The 17,481-nt window shown below is 40.2% G+C and overlaps 2 protein-coding genes and 2 long non-coding RNA genes across 4 annotated transcripts; 1 reads left to right on the top strand and 3 right to left on the bottom strand.

The window, feature by feature from the left end:
• Nucleotides 1–2,179: 2,179 nt before the first annotated feature.
• Nucleotides 2,180–2,932, bottom strand: LOC137815957 (uncharacterized). Its single transcript, XM_068619064.1, has one exon. It carries the CDS (start codon nt 2,930–2,932, stop codon nt 2,180–2,182), a length of 753 nt encoding a protein of 250 aa, XP_068475165.1.
• A 2,275-nt stretch (nt 2,933–5,207) lies between these two features.
• Nucleotides 5,208–6,295, bottom strand: LOC137816164 (uncharacterized). The gene is made up of 2 exons (XR_011081774.2): nt 6,074–6,295; nt 5,208–5,669 (listed from the first exon to the last, which is right to left on the bottom strand). It is a non-coding gene; the product is annotated as an uncharacterized LOC137816164 (long non-coding RNA).
• A 469-nt stretch (nt 6,296–6,764) lies between these two features.
• Nucleotides 6,765–8,899, top strand: LOC137814009 (uncharacterized). Its single transcript, XR_011081582.2, has 3 exons — nt 6,765–7,314; nt 7,442–7,613; nt 7,705–8,899. It is a non-coding gene; the product is annotated as an uncharacterized LOC137814009 (long non-coding RNA).
• A 6,378-nt stretch (nt 8,900–15,277) lies between these two features.
• LOC137814011 (glucan endo-1,3-beta-glucosidase) lies at nt 15,278–17,057 on the bottom strand. The gene is made up of 2 exons (XM_068616527.2): nt 16,939–17,057; nt 15,278–16,363 (listed from the first exon to the last, which is right to left on the bottom strand). The coding sequence occupies exons 1-2, from the start codon at nt 17,003–17,005 to the stop codon at nt 15,420–15,422; spliced, it is 1,011 nt and encodes a 336-aa protein (XP_068472628.1). The 5' UTR covers nt 17,006–17,057; the 3' UTR covers nt 15,278–15,419.
• Nucleotides 17,058–17,481: the final 424 nt, after the last annotated feature.

Consider the following 17,481-nt stretch of genomic DNA (forward strand, 5'->3'; position numbering starts at 1 on the left):
GATGGCGCCCCTCGATTCGTAGCGTATGTCGAACTCGGAGAGCTCGACTGACCATCCTATCATCCTCCCTGCAAGATCCAGCTTAGACAAAATTTTAAAAATAGGGTAGTCGGTTCTTACAATTATGGAGTGGTTGTGGAAGTAGGGGCACATCCGTCTTGTTGTGAGAACTAGGGCGAGGGCCACCTTCTCTATCATCTGATATCTGGTCTCGGCCGAGTGGAGGGTTCAGCTGACGAAGTACACCGGTCGCTCCTCGCCCTCGGTCTCCTGTACCAGAGCAGCGCTAACTACTTCCTCCGAGACTGCCAGATACACCAAGATCGGGTGGTCGGGCCTCGGCTTCTGGATGACGGCCAGAGATGCCAGAAATGCTTTGAATTGCTTAAAGATTTCCTCACATCGGTCGCCCCAGGCGAACTGCTTGCCCTTTCGGAGCAGCTGGACCATCGGCCTCGTCCTCTCGGCCAGACGGGGGACGAATCGAGAGAGGGCGATCAGCCGCCCTAGGAGTTGTTGTACCTCCTTCACGCTGTTGGGACTCCTCATGTTGAGTATGGCCTGGCATTTATCGGGGTTGGCCTCTATCCCCCGGTGGGTGAGCATGAAGCCTAGGAACTTCCCTCCCTCAACCCCGAAAGTACACTTTTCTGGAGTTGAGCTTCATGTCAACTCCCCTAAGGGCCTTGAAGACCTCGTCCAGGTCCCTCAGATGCTGCTCGAATGAGTCGGACTTCACGACTATGTCATCCACATAGACTTCTATCGCCCGACTAATTTGTCCATGAGGCGCTGGTAGGTCGCCCCTGCTTTCTTGAGGTCGAACGACATGATCTCGTAGTAGTAGTTAGCGTCGGCCGTCATGAAGGCCGTTTTCTCTTTGTCCCTGGGGTGCATGCTTATCTGGTTGTATCTAGAGTAAGTGTCTAGGAAGCCCATGATTTTGTGGCCGGCCGCCCCGTCCACCAGCCAGTCGATGTTTGGGAGAGGGTAGGTGTTCTTTGGACATGCGCTGTTGATGTTTCTGTAGTCGACGCACATCCTCCAGTTGTCGTTTGGTTTGGTGACCATGACGACGTTAGCCAACCACGTCGTGTCTCGGGCCTCCCTTATGAACCCGACCGACAGGAGCTTGTCAGCCTCCTCTTTCGCCCCAAGTCTCTCTTCTTTTAGGAGATCGGGCGGGCCTCCTTGAATATTGACAGTCGGTGGGTGATGACATCCGGGCTCACCCCCGGCATGTTGGTCGGCGTCCACGCGAACATGTCGACATTCTTTTTCAGCGCGGCGTGTATGATTTCGGCCTCGGCCGCCGCCAAGGCTGTTCCTACGGCCGTGTTGTGCTCTTCGTCAAGGAGGGGGACTCTTCTGAGCTCCTCTCTTGCCTCCAGCCTATCCTCGTTCGCCTGGGGGTCGAGGTCCACCAACGCTACGGTTGGCTCGATCTTTCTTGGTCGGTCCTTCCTAGGGGAGCGGTTTTTGTGGGAGGACTTTCTCACCCTGAGGGAGGAGGTGTCGGCCCTTAAAGGTTCCACCCGGAGGCTTTCGGCATAGCACTCTCGTGCTTCTTTCTGGTCTACGTGGACCGTGAGGATGTTCCCTGACCTTGAAGGGAATTTCATTGCGAGGTGAGGGGTTGATACTATGGCCATCAACCGGTTGATGGATGGTCGGCCGAGGAGGATGTTGTAGGAGGTGTTGGCGTCGATGACCAGGTATCGGATTTTGATGGTCCTGATGCCCTTCCCCTCTCCGAAGGTGGTGTACAAGTCGATGTAGCCCTTGGTACCTACCCTCTCACCTGACGTGGTTGTCGTATGGCATCATCTCGGCCTCGACTATCCTCATGGCCTTGAATGTTTTCCAATAGAGGATATCTACCGAGCTTCCTTGGTCCACAAGGGTCTTCCGTATGGTGAATCGGTCTATATGGAGGTGCCCAACCTGGATAAGTTCCTCGATCTTATCCTTTAGGGCTTGACACTCCTCGATCGAGTGTCCGGTGTTTTGGTGGTACCGGCACTGCTTTCTCCGGTTGGCATTATTTGGGCTGGCTACCTTCCTTAGGGGAGAGATTAACTCGGCGATGAGGGCCTCGTCCAGAATCCTCCCCCTCTCGGTAGTCAGGGGTGTGTATCTTGAGAACCAGATTGGTCGGTCTCAGTTCTCCCGACGTCGGTCATTTCTTTGACTCGACCGCCCCTGGCGGTCCTTTTCTTCCCTGTTTTTCTCCCCGCCGGCCTCGGTTATATAATTCTCTTAGCTCTTCCAGCTGCATGTACTTAGCAGCTCTCTTTCTCAGCTCGTCCAAGCTGTTGGCCGACTGCATGCAAAGGTTGTCAACGAAGGGCCCCGGACGAAGGGCCGTCAGCATGTGGTGCATGGCAACATCCGGGCTCAAATTCCGGATGCTCATTGCCACCTTGTTGAACCTATCCACAAAGGTTCTCAGTGACTCAACCTTCTCCTGGTGAATGCCAACCAGGGCGATGAAGGTTAGATGGTGCGGCCGGCTGGTCGCGAACTGAGTTTCAAACTTTGCGACGAGCGTGGCAAAGCTATCGATGGAGTTGGGTGAGAGCTTGGTGAACCAACTGAGGGTTGCACTCTTCAAGGATGTGGCGAACACTCGGCACAACACGCCGTCATCCGAGGTGTAGAGACTCATATGGGTGGTGTAGGCGTCCATATGCTCGTCCGGGTCGGTCGACCCGTCATACCGGTCTCGGTTGAAACCCTTCCACTTCTCAGGCAGTGGGACTTCAATGATGTTGTTGATAAAGGGATGTCGGCGGTTCGGGTCGGCTGTCAGGGTCGTCTCGGTGGACCTCATTAGGCATAACTCGTCTCCCATCTCGGTTTCCCGGGGAGGTGGTGGTCCCCTCGGCCACATCTGGGTTGGGGGGTGAGGTGTAGGACTTGCCGACGACATTCGTCGGTATGACAGAGGGTCCTCCCTCCCCCAGCTTCTTCTTCATGTCCTCGTTCTCTCTTTGGAGAATTTGCAGCTCTTACTCGCTTTTCTGGGCAGCCTCCTCGGCTTTCCTTCCCATCTTTACCATCTCCTTCTGGAGAGACAACAACAACATTGTTTGGTCGGCTTCAGTCATTCTTTCCATGCTTCTTGTTGAGACCATCCACTTTTTTCCTTCAGCTAGTTTCCCTCGGCCCCACGGTGGACGCCAATTTTTCCTACTATGGAGATGGGACCTAGAGAACTATTGAAGTCTTCTTCTCCTTCCTTCGGTCGGGCAGGTGACTGGGTGATGAGCTGAGATTCTTCTCGTCCTCTTGCTTCTCCTTCGACACTCGGTCGTCGGGCGAACACCGGATGGTGGGGGTACCTGCGAAGGCACTTTGACGCTCAAGTCAGTAAAGCGGGTGATGGTGCTCTGGTAGGTGAACAATAATAAATGACGTACCTTACTCCTTGGGATGTGTGCTATTTATATTATTCTAATGGGCCTACCTTGTTGGACCCATTTATCGAGGTGGATACCTTTTAGGTTTGCATTACCTAATTCTTAACGATGGATTAGCTTTGCTGACCTTGGTTTAAGCGTTAAGAATAATCAGGATTGGCCGTCGACCGTCGGCCTTAGGCACGAGTCGGCCATCGACCAGATTGCTCGCTCTTGGCCGTCTCGACCAAGTCTTCGAAGGTCTCGGCCAAATGGGTCATCGGCCAAGTCTCTCAGATTTTGGGCAGGGTCTTGGTCAGGTTGACCCGGTCTCGGACAAGGAGACCAAGGGTCGGCCTCGCCCATTCCAGTACAGATTTAACATAAGTTTATGTTACATGACGGAAAAAATCACTTTTACACTAATAAATATTGTTAAATATATTTTTATAAGTTTCAACATATTTATAAGAGTGTAATGAATATTTCTTTTAAATGAGTCTCGGTTAGCATGTTTCACAAGTACTAATATCTGATTATTCATTGTTAATTGAAATATGTAGTTCATGTTTAACCTATAATCTTAATACTTGTACGAGGACATTTCAGTTTAGCGAGTACACATTCTATTAGGCTTATTTCATTAATATGTGAGTAAATGTTTTATTTAAATTATTTGTAATAAAAAAAATATAAACAAAAAGCTACTAAAAATGGTGTGTATATACATAATTATTTATAGTGTTTAAAATAGATGATAAATAACTTTTATTTACCACAAATAATATTTATGAGCATCTACTTGATTCAAATCCAACTATCATTGGCATTGTAGTTTTTACCCAGTTATTTTTTCGAATTTAGATGTTTTCTTGGGATTGGGATGTATGTATCCAGCAAAAAACATAAACCCTAAGATGAAATAAATTATCTTGGTTCTCTCTGATGCGCCAGTTAACATTCATCCCTATGCATAAATTATTCCATATTTTTCAGATTCCATGAGGGATCTTAAAATAATAATTATACATTCTTAAAATTAATCAAATGTATAATATAATATTTAAATATCCATGATTTTAAATTAACATAATTTATAAAAGTATAACAATACTTAAAATTATTACTACGTAATAATATATTTTAAATCTCCATGTAATGGACAATTAACAATAATACTAATATTTTAATTATGTTCATATTTTAGTGATCATATAAACTCGAACAGAGATGCAAGTGCAATTGATTAACCCAAGTGGAAACTATGCAATGTTTTTTTCTAACATTAATTTACGTAGTAAAGAAAAATCATTAAATAAATATTAATTTTAAAAATAAAAATAATTAATTGTTATATTATTTAAATTAAATATTATTTTAAAAACTAATAAAGTTATTAATATTTAAATTAGTTTTTATTATTGATAAATAATTTTTAAATTAATATTAATTAATTATTAATATTCTAATTATAATTTTAAAATTTAAATAATTAATACCTAAAATTTTAATAACTAATCAAATATTAACTTAAAAATTATTTATCAATAATAAAAATTAATATAATCATTAATAATTTATTTAATTTTTAATATAATATCTAATTTAATTTATATAATATTTTTTAAATTATTTTTATTTAATAATTTTATAATAATGAGACATGAATAAGAGACCCACCTTATTAGTGACTAGAGTGATAATCAGGAAGATTATTGGAGTCATGAAATTTTCCAACTTGAGTGAGACTTCATGATAGGTTTTCACTACATTCACACTAAAACCTAAAAGCTAAGGAAGATAAAATTCTATGAAAACAAAATTCTTCTCTATATTCATTAACGACATTGGTACTCAAATAGGATTTGTAAAGAGCCGCTGGACTTTATCCTTGTAAGCAACATTACATTAAAACTGAAAGCAATTAAATTAAACAATCCTATAGGCCCATTCAAATTAAGAAGTCTTCCATCCATCTAGGTTTATTAATCTGACGTTTGGACTTGTTGTTGTTGTTAGATCATGGTGTAACATTACCGTTGGTTTAGGCACTTTGTTCTCAAAGTGAGTGTGATGAACTTGTTGGGCTGATTGGTTGGGCTTGGCTGTAATTGGAATTTGTTGAGGCTTCTTCTTCCTGCACCCCCACGTTTTTCTTCCTACACCCCACAATTTTAAAAATTCCAACATTACCCTTGACCTAAAATTTGAAAAGGGCACTGTTCTGCATTTCCATAATCACTGATCATTTTTATCCTTGGGTATCAACTGCAATGTCAAATTTAAATAAAGTTTACTACAAAACACTACAAAACCTAGTATAATTGTTTACCCAAACACTAAATAAAGTTTAAATATAATACCAAGCAAAACACTACAAAACCTTGACCCAGTATAATTGTTGTTTACTAATTTGAGTAACACAAACACAAACAGCAACTCATTATTCCGGACACATCAATCCGCTACAATACCGGATCCATAAATTTGGAAGCTTACCGGATCCATAAATTTGGAAGCTTACTGGATCCCGAAATCTGGAACATTCCCAGAATCAGAAGTTCAGGATTTTACCGGATTCATAAGTTCAGAATGTGAAAAAATGATTACAGAAACATAAATCCATGGAAAAAATGGATATGTAAATCCGAAAAACAAAGAAATTTACTTACCACTTTGTGAAGAGCACTCTAAATCACCAAAAAAGAATGTGTGAGATTGAAAGAAGAATGTTGTGGAGGTGCCGCTGCTATGTTGTTGTGGGAGAGGAAGAAAAACGCTGCGCAAATGAGAAAATCAATGCTGCCTTCATTTTAGGGCTTTTTCATATTAGGGATATGTTTGGAATTTTGAAAACTAATAAGGGTGATTTCGACTTTGTATAAGAGTGTGGGGTGCAAAAAGAAAAAAGTGGGGGTATAGGAAGAAACTGCCATTTGTTGAATGTGTGGGTTTAATGGGTTGGGCATAGGTGCATGTATTATTGGACTCGGGTTAGGGTTCACTTTGGGGTATTATGGGGAGTGGGTGAGGCACGAGGCTATATGAGTGGACAGTTCGAGTTTAAGGTATTTGGTTTGGGGGCATGTGATAATGGGTTATTATGGGGAGGGGTTGAGGCACGAGTTTCTATGGATGGACCATTGGGAATTAATAGGTTTGGTTTGGGGGTACGTGTGAATGAGTTAGGAATATGGTTACGTGTACTTGGGGATTTTTGAAGATTAGGTGTGGTGAGGGGCTCGATATTTGGCAGCGGAAAATAGTTGGGGATAGATAAGTTGGCACATTTTGAGTGGTTAGTAAAGCAGTGTATTCAGAAAGTCATGTGAGGGTTGTATAGGGGAACTTAAGGGGGTAGTTGAGTTATGTTTTGTGCTAGAGTTTGGGTTTGGGGGAGGGGAAGATATTGGTCCTATGAAAGGGCGAAATAGTGAAACATGAAACATTAGGTGGATGCGAGATGAGGGAGGTAATCGGAGTTCATACGCAACAACGCCTATACGGTGGCAGATTTGGTACGATCCCGAGTAGCGAGGGGCTAGTTTCAGACATGGACGATGTTCCACTGTCTGTTGGCGGTATGGCTGGAGGCGGACCCAGACCTAGCCCTCTACGTTGAAGGTGCGGTCCGATCGGTGTCGATTATCCTGGTCACACATACGTTGGCGAGTTTTGCGGAGGTTATGTTTAAGAACATGCAATACTAAGGTATGTTGGTGTAGCGGTTCCGAGATGGTGGTGCCAGCGCAAGGAGTATGTAACATATCGAGGATGGTGGAAGGTGGATAACCGTATAACTAATGGAAGGGGAAGGTGCTGATAGCCGAGTGATGGATCGTATTGTGCCATAACTTCGCGAGGTGGAGGTATTAGTACCATGTTTGGGGGTGTCCCCAGTGAAACATCGTAGGTATGCTTCTAGCCCTTTGTTTAAAACCTCTGTTTGCCCATCCGTTTGTGAGTGATAGGTGGAGATAAACTTTAATGTTGTACCTTGGACTTTGAACAATTGTCTCCAAAACGTGCTAACAAAGAAGGGATCGCGATCCGAGACAATGGTTTTTGACATTTTGTGAAGGTGAAAGATTTCCACCGCGAAGCGCTTAGCGAGTTGTTGCGCCGTGAAGTGTGTAAGGAGAGCCAGAAAATGGGTGTATTTGGTGAGACATACACAGATGACCCAAACCACTGTTTGACCCGCAGATGAAGGTACATGAGTTATGAAATCCATAGATAAATCTTCCCATACTTGTGCCGGTGTTAGGAGAGGTTGGAGTAACCTTTGAATTTTTTTTGGCAGGTATTTATTTCTTTGACAAGTGATGCATTGCTAGAGGAATTGTTTCACATGGCCAATATAAGGAGGCAACGACTCGAGCGAGGGTAGGCTTGAGATTGGAATGACCATTTGTTGGGGACTCATGCATTTCGTGAAGGATCTTTTCTCTAAAATTATTGGACGTTGGGAGGAACAATTGGTGTCGAAAAAACAACATCCCATTCTGATTAACAACAAATTGGGCTGTTGTTGATCGTGAGTGCAAGATTGGATTAACTGTGCACCTTCTGAGGTTTTGAAGAACTACTGTAACTCTTGAAAAAACAAGGGAATCAACAAAGACAATGTAAGAAGTAATGAAGGGGTTGGTGTTCCTTGGCGGGACAAAGCATCAACAACTACATTTTGTTTTTCAGGTCGATATAAAATTTGAAAATCATACCCTTGTAATTTTGCTGTCCATTTCTGTTGTTTTGACGTTTGAATTGTCTGTGAAAGTAATGTATGCAAACTTTTTTGATTTGTGAATATTTTGAAGTGTTGGCCTAACAAGTACTGATGCCATTTCTTTACTGCTTCTGTTATTGCATACATCTCCCTCACATACATGTATGACGCTTGGAGTCGTGAATATATCTTCTTGCTGAAAAATGAAAGTGGGTGGTTTTTTGGCTGAGCACTGCCCCCACGGCCACTGACGATGCATCTGTTTCCACTACAAAGGGCTGATTGAAATTTGGAAGGTGTAGTGTAGGAACCTTTGCAATTTGTAATTTTAATTCAGTGAAAGCTTGATGAGTTGTCATAGGCCACATAAATTTCTGATTATGTAATAAGTCGGTGAGAGGAGCGACGAGAGTAGCGTAGTAACGAACAAATTTCCTGTAAAAGTCGGTGAGACCGAGAAAGCCCCTTAGTTCCATGAGTAACACCATTAGGAGCAGGGGCAGGGGCAACACCATTAGGAGAAATGATACGACCTAAGTAATTAACTTGAGTAGTTGTAAAACTGTACTTAGGGTGTGTTTGGATTGGGGAGTGGATTTGAGAGAGTGGATTTGTAGTGATTTAAGAGGAAAGTGTGAAGAAAGTGAGGTTGTTTGGATTAAGGTATGTTAGAGTGGATTTGTGAAGAGAGTTTATTGAAGTTTGTGAGTGATGTGATGGTTGTAAGAGTATTTTGAATTATTTTTAATAGTGTGAATTACAAAATTATAAATTTACCCTTGTGTATAAAAAAGAAAAAAAAATAATAATTAATTTTGTATATATTTTAGTTGATTAAAATAATATAAAATTACAATTATAAATAAAAAATAAAAAAAATGTAAAATTAAAATAAAGAAATAAAATTAAAAATTTAAATAAAATTATATTATTTTTATTTTATTAATCTAAATTACATTATGTTATATCTATATATTAATCTAAATAATTATAGTTATTTAATTTATATTACATTATGTTATATATATATATTAAGTACATATTTTTTTATATAAGAAAAGTAATATTAATGGTGATTTTTATTATTATTAATATAAGAAAATTATTTTTGAGAATGTTTTCTATTCAAATATTACACTGGACAAAAGCACATTTATTTGAGGGCAAAAACGGAAACTAAAAAAAATCTTATGTGGCTTTCTCTGCTGGGTTCCACTTTCTTCTCAACTATGAGAAGATTGCTTATACCTCCTCATTCATCTTTCTTCGCCTTTCCATCCGTGTAAATGACTAGAAACAAACAAAAAATTTCTGCCTTTTTCCATCCGCATGTACAGTGTATACATAGATACAAACAGAGCATTAGTTAACTTCAAAAAGATTTGCTTAGTTTATAAGAGATCCAGAATAATCTGTAAGTGAGTAATATAATCTTGCAATGTAGGATTGTAAATTAAAATATCATAAAATAAACTAGGACTAACCGTCCTAAATAGGGTCAAAGAAGATCATTCATAGTTGCTTGAAATGTAGAAGGCGGATTAGTCAAGCCAAATGACATGATTAAAAATTCGTAATGTTGTCTTGTGGGTATCTTTTGGTCTATGAAGGCGGATTAGTCTGTGAAGGAGAGTTTCATAATAAAAGGATTCAAGTTTATCAAAGTGAGGTACTTAGTGGGGAACTATGTTTTGTTGTCCGGGGATTTGGCAGAAGCGATTCAAAAATCGTTACTTGAGAATAAGGATTGATTTGCAAAGGCTTTTGAATCAGTAGTTCCTTGGGAAGAGAAGTTTGTCGTGGAAGACAAGCTTGTCTAGGTCATATGTAGAAGAATACCTATTAAGTTCTGGAACAAACAATGTTTCGAACAAGTAGCTGCTCTGGTAGGATCTTTGGTAGAACTTGACGTGGCAACGTTGGAGCAAAAGGTTCTCGAGTATGCAAGGATGCGGGTGAGGGTTTTTCTGTTCGGATAGGCACGCACGGTGAAGAACGTTAGGTTTAATGAAACACTGTGTAAGGTTGTGATAGAAGAGGAGAACTCCATCACGAGCGTATGTGTTTGTGGTCCTCATCAGAAGTGAAGAGCAGTGCAGGGAGGGAACTCGAATACCGGGTCAGAGGAGATGTTCAAAGAAGAGTTCTATGATTCTGAGGGTTCTGACTATGGTCACCTATATGACGTAGGGGTGGCCGACGGAGAAGAGGTGTCCGTGAAGTTTCTGACAGTGGGGGTTTCAAGTCAGGGGGGAGAAGCGTGCAACGGAATCACGAGTGGTGGTAGGGTATCGAGCTGCGGAGGTGGTTACACTAATATGGAAGGGTACAATGCTTGCATGAGTAAAGAAGGTTTAGCAAAATGTCTTTTGAGAATGTGTTAGTGCAACAGGTTAATACGCAAAAAGGAAGTGAAACAACAGGTAGGACTGTGAAGAAGGTTGACATAATTGATCCAAAAGGAGATAAAGGAGTATGTTTACTGTTTTTATGTGGTTGGGCTCAAGGGAGGTGGAAGATGAACAACCAGGGAGGGTGTTGCAAGCACAAAGCTCACATGTTATGCGTGAACCAAGTAGCGGTAATGCCCATGATGGTGAGGGGAGGCACGACCCCGCTGGTTGCTCACGTTGCGCGTGCGAGTCCAGCGGGAGTGGGAACAACCTTAACAGAGAGGAGAGGCACGGGAAAGCTGGGGAGAAGAAGGAAGGAAGATAGGCGTGAGGCAAGATTAAACTTCTCTCGAGGCTAGGCACCCTTGGAGACGAAGGACCCAAGAAACGAAACAACCAAGACGAAGGATGTTAGAGCAATGTCGTCCAAAGGCAACCATTATAGCTTACGATCAAGGGCGAGGGAAACCACGTCCTTGCGAAGCAATGGCGACGAGACGGTGGAGAAGATAGACGGTGGCGCGGTGCAGGAGAAGGATGTTGGCGATGCAACTGGGGAGAAGGTTGTTGGCGGCGCAGGTTTGGAGGAGATGGGCATTGGCGACGCGGGCTCGGAGGAGATGGTCGTCGACGGTACTGTTTTTGTGGGGAGTGAAGACGGAAGATATATGGGGACGTGAATACGAAAGAGAAGGAAGATTGTGAAAATTCGCCATGCGAAAACGCAAGTGAAGGAAAGGGAACCAGAGAATTATCAAGAAGAGGAATGGGAACGAGAATCATGTCGGGAAATCAATGGGAACTAAGGTTAGAATCTTAGAGTTTAAATAACTGCTTATCTGATAGTGTAGTCAGGAACTCTAATAGGTTGTTTTGGATGAAAGACGACTATTTATAAGCTTTTAGGCCTGGAATATTAGAAAGGAGGTGGGGTTTTCCTTTTTGGGAGAGGACGATATTGTTATTTGACATTTACAAGCTATGGAGATTAGAGACAAATTTGCAGATAGGAGGGAGAACTCAAGCAGGGTAAAGAACAATTTCTCTGATGATGAAACTAATTAGTATGAATATTAGGGGAGGCGAGGAAGCATACATAAATATTTGGGTGAGTTGATTAAGAAAGAACAAGTGGATTGGGTGTGTTTACAAGAGAAAAAGTGCAAGGAGTTGAGGAGGGAAGAGATTTATAAAATGTGGGGTACTAATGAAGTGGAATGAGTTGAAAATGGGGCTGGAAATAATGCTAGAGGGGTCATCACGATGTGGAGGAGTAGTTTTTTTCGTCTCAGTACAATTACTAATGGGAATAATTACAGTATTATTGAAGGGGAATGGAAGATAGGAGAGCCTGTACAAATCATTATTGTTAATATGTATAATTCTGGCTTTTTGGCGGATAAAAGGGCAGTTTGGGAGGAGGTCTGAGAGAGGAGGAGGGGGCAAATTGAAAAGGCCTGATGCGTGGTAGGGGACTTTAATTTTATTAGGAGATCATGTGAAATGAGGAACACAGGAAATGATGTTGATCAGAGTAGGGAGATGAGAAGGTTCAATGATTTTATCGAAGGTACAAAGTTGGTTGATATTTTAATGGTGGGATGAAAGTATACTTGGTATAAACCAAACGACCTAATGAAGAGTAGAATTGATTGAATCTTGGTGTCGAGGGAATGGCTGGAAAAGTGGCCCAATAGTAAATATTCTGTCTTAGACAGATCGATGTGTCTGAGCATTGTGCTCTAGTGTTAGAAACAAATATCACGGATTGGAGTCCGAAACCGTTTAGGTCGTTGGACATCTGGAAAAAGATGGCAGGTTCAAGGATTTTGTTAGTAAGAAATGGGCGGGGTATGAATTGCAAGGAAGTGGGATTTTTGTTTTAAAGAGAAGTTGAAGATGTGGAAAGATGATCTCAAAGACTGGAATAGAGAGGTTTTCGGTAATATTGATCAGCTGGGGGAAGATTTACAAAAAGAAATCCAGGAGCTAGATGCAAAGGATGATGAGAATGAGCTGGATGAAGAATGATGGGAGAACATAAAGTGGTTGGTAGCAGAACATAGTAAAAATAATTATAGACAGGAAGCCTTATTACAGCAGAAGGCGCGTCAGAGATGGTTGAAGCAAAGGGGACTTGAATACAAGATATTTCCACTCGATTATTAAATAAAGAAGAGCTAGGAATGACATTAACAGGGTGAGAGAACAAGGACAATGGTATGAGGAGCAGAGTGCGGTAAAGGAAAAGGTTAGAGATTTCTTCAAACAAAGTTTCGAAGGTGAGCCAAGTACACGTGTCAGGTTAGATAACACATCTACACTTTCAGAAGAAGACAATGTTATGCTGGTCGGAAGAATAACCAAAGAAAAGATAAAACACGTAGTGTGGTGTTGTGGTAGTGACAAAAGCCCAGGACCGGATGACTTCAATTTTAGGTTCTTAAAGTTCTGTTAGGATGAGCTTAAGGTTGACATGATTACGACAATTCGTGATTTTGAGGAAGATGGAAGATGGCCAAGGGGGACAAGTGCTTAATTTATCTCCTAGATTCCTAAAGTTGACAATCCACAGGTTCTGAACAATTTGAGACCGATATCCCTGGTTGACTGTATGTACAAAATTGTGTCCAAAATTATGTCTTTAAGGTTGAAGAAATTTTTACACAAAGTCATTGAAGGTAGGCAGTTAGTGTTTCTAGAGGGCAGGGGGTTAACAGACAACGTTCTAGTGGTAAACGAAGTTCTGGATGAAGTGAATAGGAGAAAGACCAGTTGTATTGTCTTCAAAGTGGACTACGAAAAGGTAGACGACTCTGTCAAGTAGGATTTTCTTTACTACATGATGGAAAAACTAGGTTTTTGCAGAAAGTGGATTGGATGGGTTAGAGCATGCCTCGAGTCTTCTTCGGTGTCTGTGCTAGTAAATGGGAGTCCTACACAGGAATTCAAACCACGGAAGGGGTTGAGACAAGGTGATCCTCCAACACCTTTTCTTTTCCTCATTGTGGCAGAAGGGTTAGCTGGGGTAGTAAGGAAGGCGGTTGAGAAAGAGGTTCTTGAAAGCCTGAAGATTGGTGACAGGTCCATTAAGGTTAATGTGCTACAGTACACGAACGATACATTGTTCTTCAGCAAAGCAAATATGAAAAACGTGTTTGTTATCAAAGTAATTATAAATTGTTTCGAATTAGCTTTAGGTTTAAAGGTGAATTTCAGAAGAGTAACATAGAGGGGTGGGAAGCAACCTAAATTTGTTACAACGATGTGCGACTATCTTGAATTGTGATATGATGAAGATGTTGTTCAAGTATTTGGGGATGCTAGTTGGGGGTTGTCACAAAAGAAGCAAGTTCTGGGAAGGGATGGTGGATAGAGTGATGAATAGGTTAGGTAGATGGAAAGGCAAGTTTATTTCAATGGTTGGAGACTCTGTTTAATAAAATTTGTGCTATCTTCTCTTTCCCTGTTCTATCTGTCTATGTATAAAATGTCGGTTATGGTGGTGAAGGAAGTAGTGAAGATATAGAGGAATTTTTTATGGGACTGGGGCTTGGATGAAAGGAAAATAGCATGGTCTTTGTGTAAAAAGGTATGTGGGTCGAAGGAAGTGGAAGGGTTGGGAATGATAGAGATTAGGCGGTTCAATATTGCTTTGTTGGGAAAGTGGATATGGTGGTTAGGGTTTGAGAAGAAGGGCTTGTGGAAAGAAGTATTGGATTGAAAATATGGAGGATGGAAGGACCTTAGGGATCAAAAGAAAAGTAACTTAGATTCACTTTGGTGGAGGGATTTGAAGGACGTGTGGGCGATTGAGGGTTGGAAAGGCAAGTTTGAGGATAATTGCATGTGAGAGATTGGGAATGGGAGGGAGATAAAGCTGTGGGAGGATAAGTGGGTTGGAAATGTGAATCTCAAGACCAAATTTCTGAGGCTTTTTTCAATCTGCTTGCATATAAATTCCTTAAAGAAGATGTCCATGGGGAAGAGGGGGATTTATACGTGGGTTTTTGGAAGATTAAGGCTCAACCGTCACCTCTTGTTACAACTTGGAGGGTTCTTGAAGATAAGATTTTGACTAGAGCGAATTTGCCAAGAGGGATCAGAATGGATAGTTGAATTTGTTGTTTGTGTGGGGAGGAAAAAGAAACTACGTCTCACCACTTTTGCACGTGCAAAGTTGCCTGACTAGTATGGTCCAAGTGTTACGAGTGGATGGGGTGACTTTGACAGATCATTAGGAGCCAAAAATGCATTTTTTAAATTTCAAGATTAGCGGGGTGAATAAAAGTGTTAACCAGATGTGGGATTGTGTGTGGGTAGCTATGGTAGCTGAATTGTGGAATCATAGGAATAGGAAGATCTTTAAAAGCGGCATGATAAAGTTGTGTGGTGAGAATGTATGCATAGACAATTAAAACTGTCATACCCACGCCTCATATATTTTTAATACATATTACACTCGTATATTTTATGTTTTTACTGACTTGAGCATAACATAATCTTCTGTAGGTGAAATCTCCCTCATCATTGTGTGACTTCCAACATGAAGAGTTGGAGTTTGTAAAAAGATAATATGAAAGTCACATCACATCGCATCATTTCGACTCATGTCAAGGAGAATACATACCATAATTTAAACAAATGAATTGGTATTTTGTTTATATTAATTAATAATACTTTTATACTTTGGAGCAAGCCTCTCTCTGTCATCTTAAGATAATATAAATGTGTAGGTTTGTGTCATAATTATATGGCAAATGAAAAGGAAAAGTTTTATTGAAAGCATCAAAGTTTGATAGTAAATGGGTAATAAGATTCCAACAATGGAGATATTATGGAAGAGTCTCCTCTGGAATCATAGCCCTTATTCCTTATAAATTTTGGTTGTATTAACTAATTCAAATTAATAGAGTATTTGGGCGTTTTATCTGGACGGAAGAGCCCCCAAAATTTCTCATGCTCTGGATGCTTCTGATTTTCATCAAACATGGCAAACAAATATGTTTCAATAGGTTTACCAGGTCTTTTTGGAGTTCCACTTTTGACATGTTGAACCAACTTTGTGTTGTGAGTTCTTGCATTGTCAAGTGTAGTTCCCTTCCCACCAGAAGAAGGCCATCCAGTCTCAGACACAACTATGTTCAGTGACCCTCCCCCTACTTTTTCCAATGCAGAATAAACAGCATCCACCATAGCATAAAAAAGGTTTCTATAACCATGTGAACCATCATTCACCACCACCGAAGGAGAAGTGAAAAGAGCATAATCAAGACTAATGTCCCCAGATTTGGCGTAAGCGAAATAAGTGTAAACATTAACCAATAATGGGGAGTTATTGTTCACCAGAAATCTTATGACACCATCAATATATGCTGCTCTATAGTTAGACTTGAAGGAGCCTTTTGATGGAGGGAATGATTCGGCCAAGGCACCAGTCTCAATGGCAGTGGAAACTTTTATTTGGTTTCCAAGGCCTGCTGCAGAAATGGCATTTTGAATGTTTTGCATTGCAGGCACTACAAACGGTGCAGCTGAATCTTCAGGCTTTACTTCATTTCCCACAGCAATGTATCTGAATCTGACATTGGCATAGTTTTTTATGTTGTCTTGCACCCATTTGTTTGCATTCACTTGGCTAGATGCTAGATTTCCGAGGTCTTTATTTGGAATGTCTAACAGCAGCTGAATAGTGGAGCCTCTCAAAGCTCCAAGAACTTCTGGATTTGGATCATAAATTCTCATCCTGCCAATGTTGTATTGATTGTAGAGTCCCACAACTTCTCTGGGAGATGGCAAGTCGTTGCCAAGTCTTCCATAACATACTCCAGATTGTGCTTCTGAGTTAGATGCAACAAAATACTACCAATGGTCAGTAGATAAAAATACTACTACTTGGGTTAGACTTCAAATACCTCTCACATGCATAACTAATTATTACCAACTAATCATAGTTAGTAAAATTTATTTAAATATTTTATAAAAAATATCAAGTGAAGTTATTGATAAAAAAATATTAATCATTGTTAAGAATGTAATTTTACGTATGCATTGTTTTCATTTATACCTATGAAATTGAAATTGTTTTCAAAAAAAATTATTTGAAATATACTTTAATATTATTTGAAGTTATAAGTTTATATTTTAAAGCATTGTTTTTAAATATTTTTGTTTAAAATTAAAAAAACAATTGTGAGTATAGCGTTTTATTTATATCCTACAATAAGGGTGATAATTCTTTAACATCTACAATTTTTTCCACCTTCATTTCACAACTAAATATAATATTATTTTATTTTAAAATTTTGTTTACATGAATTTTTATTAACAAAATATAATATTTATTATTAAAAGAATTGTGAAATGAAAGTGAGATAGAACTTTTTTTGAATAAATAATGAGTAGTGAAAGATACCTGTTATGGCAGAATGAGTGATTAGAAGCATAAATAGGAGTGAAATGAAGGAGTGAAATGGAAGCATTTTGATGAGAAAAATGTTTAGGAAGAAGGAATAATAGAAGAGGGAATGGCAATGTAAGTTCCAAAACTAGTTGCTTTATATATAGAAAAATAAGGAGACTTAGAAATTTGGAAAACTCCATTTTTGTTCTGCATTTTCTATCAGGTCAATCTCGATGACGTGTCAAGGATTGCATCATCCACCAAGTACCTCCAATAACAACAAAACACAGCTCAGATTCATCATTCATAAATTTCCAACTCAATAATTTTGATTGGAATGAAATTTCTGGGAACTATCTTTAAATTTCTTAATCAATTTCTGCATTATTATAAAAACATTTTTTTTATAGATTATTATGAAATTAAGAAATAAAATTTAAATCTAATTCAACATTGTGAAATCGATTTATAAGATGAGATTTCTACAACTTATATATTACAAAATGTTTTCAACTCTAGTCGATATGAGATCTTCAACATACACAAAATAAATAA

The sequence above is a fragment of the Phaseolus vulgaris genome, chromosome 1 (assembly GCF_051622355.1).
Source record: "Phaseolus vulgaris cultivar YP4 chromosome 1, ASM5162235v1, whole genome shotgun sequence".
Classification (NCBI taxonomy): domain Eukaryota; kingdom Viridiplantae; phylum Streptophyta; class Magnoliopsida; order Fabales; family Fabaceae; genus Phaseolus; species Phaseolus vulgaris.

Coding starts and splice junctions, on each gene's coding strand:
- LOC137814011 (XM_068616527.2), bottom strand. CDS start 17,005: ATGCTTCCATTTCACTCCTTCATTTCACTCCTATTTATGCTTCTAATC. Junction 16,364..16,938: donor CACTCATTCTGCCATAACAG/GTATCTTTCACT, acceptor CATCTAACTCAG/AAGCACAATCTGGAGTATGT.
- LOC137815957 (XM_068619064.1), bottom strand. CDS start 2,932: ATGTCGTCGGCAAGTCCTACACCTCACCCCCCAACCCAGATGTGGCCG.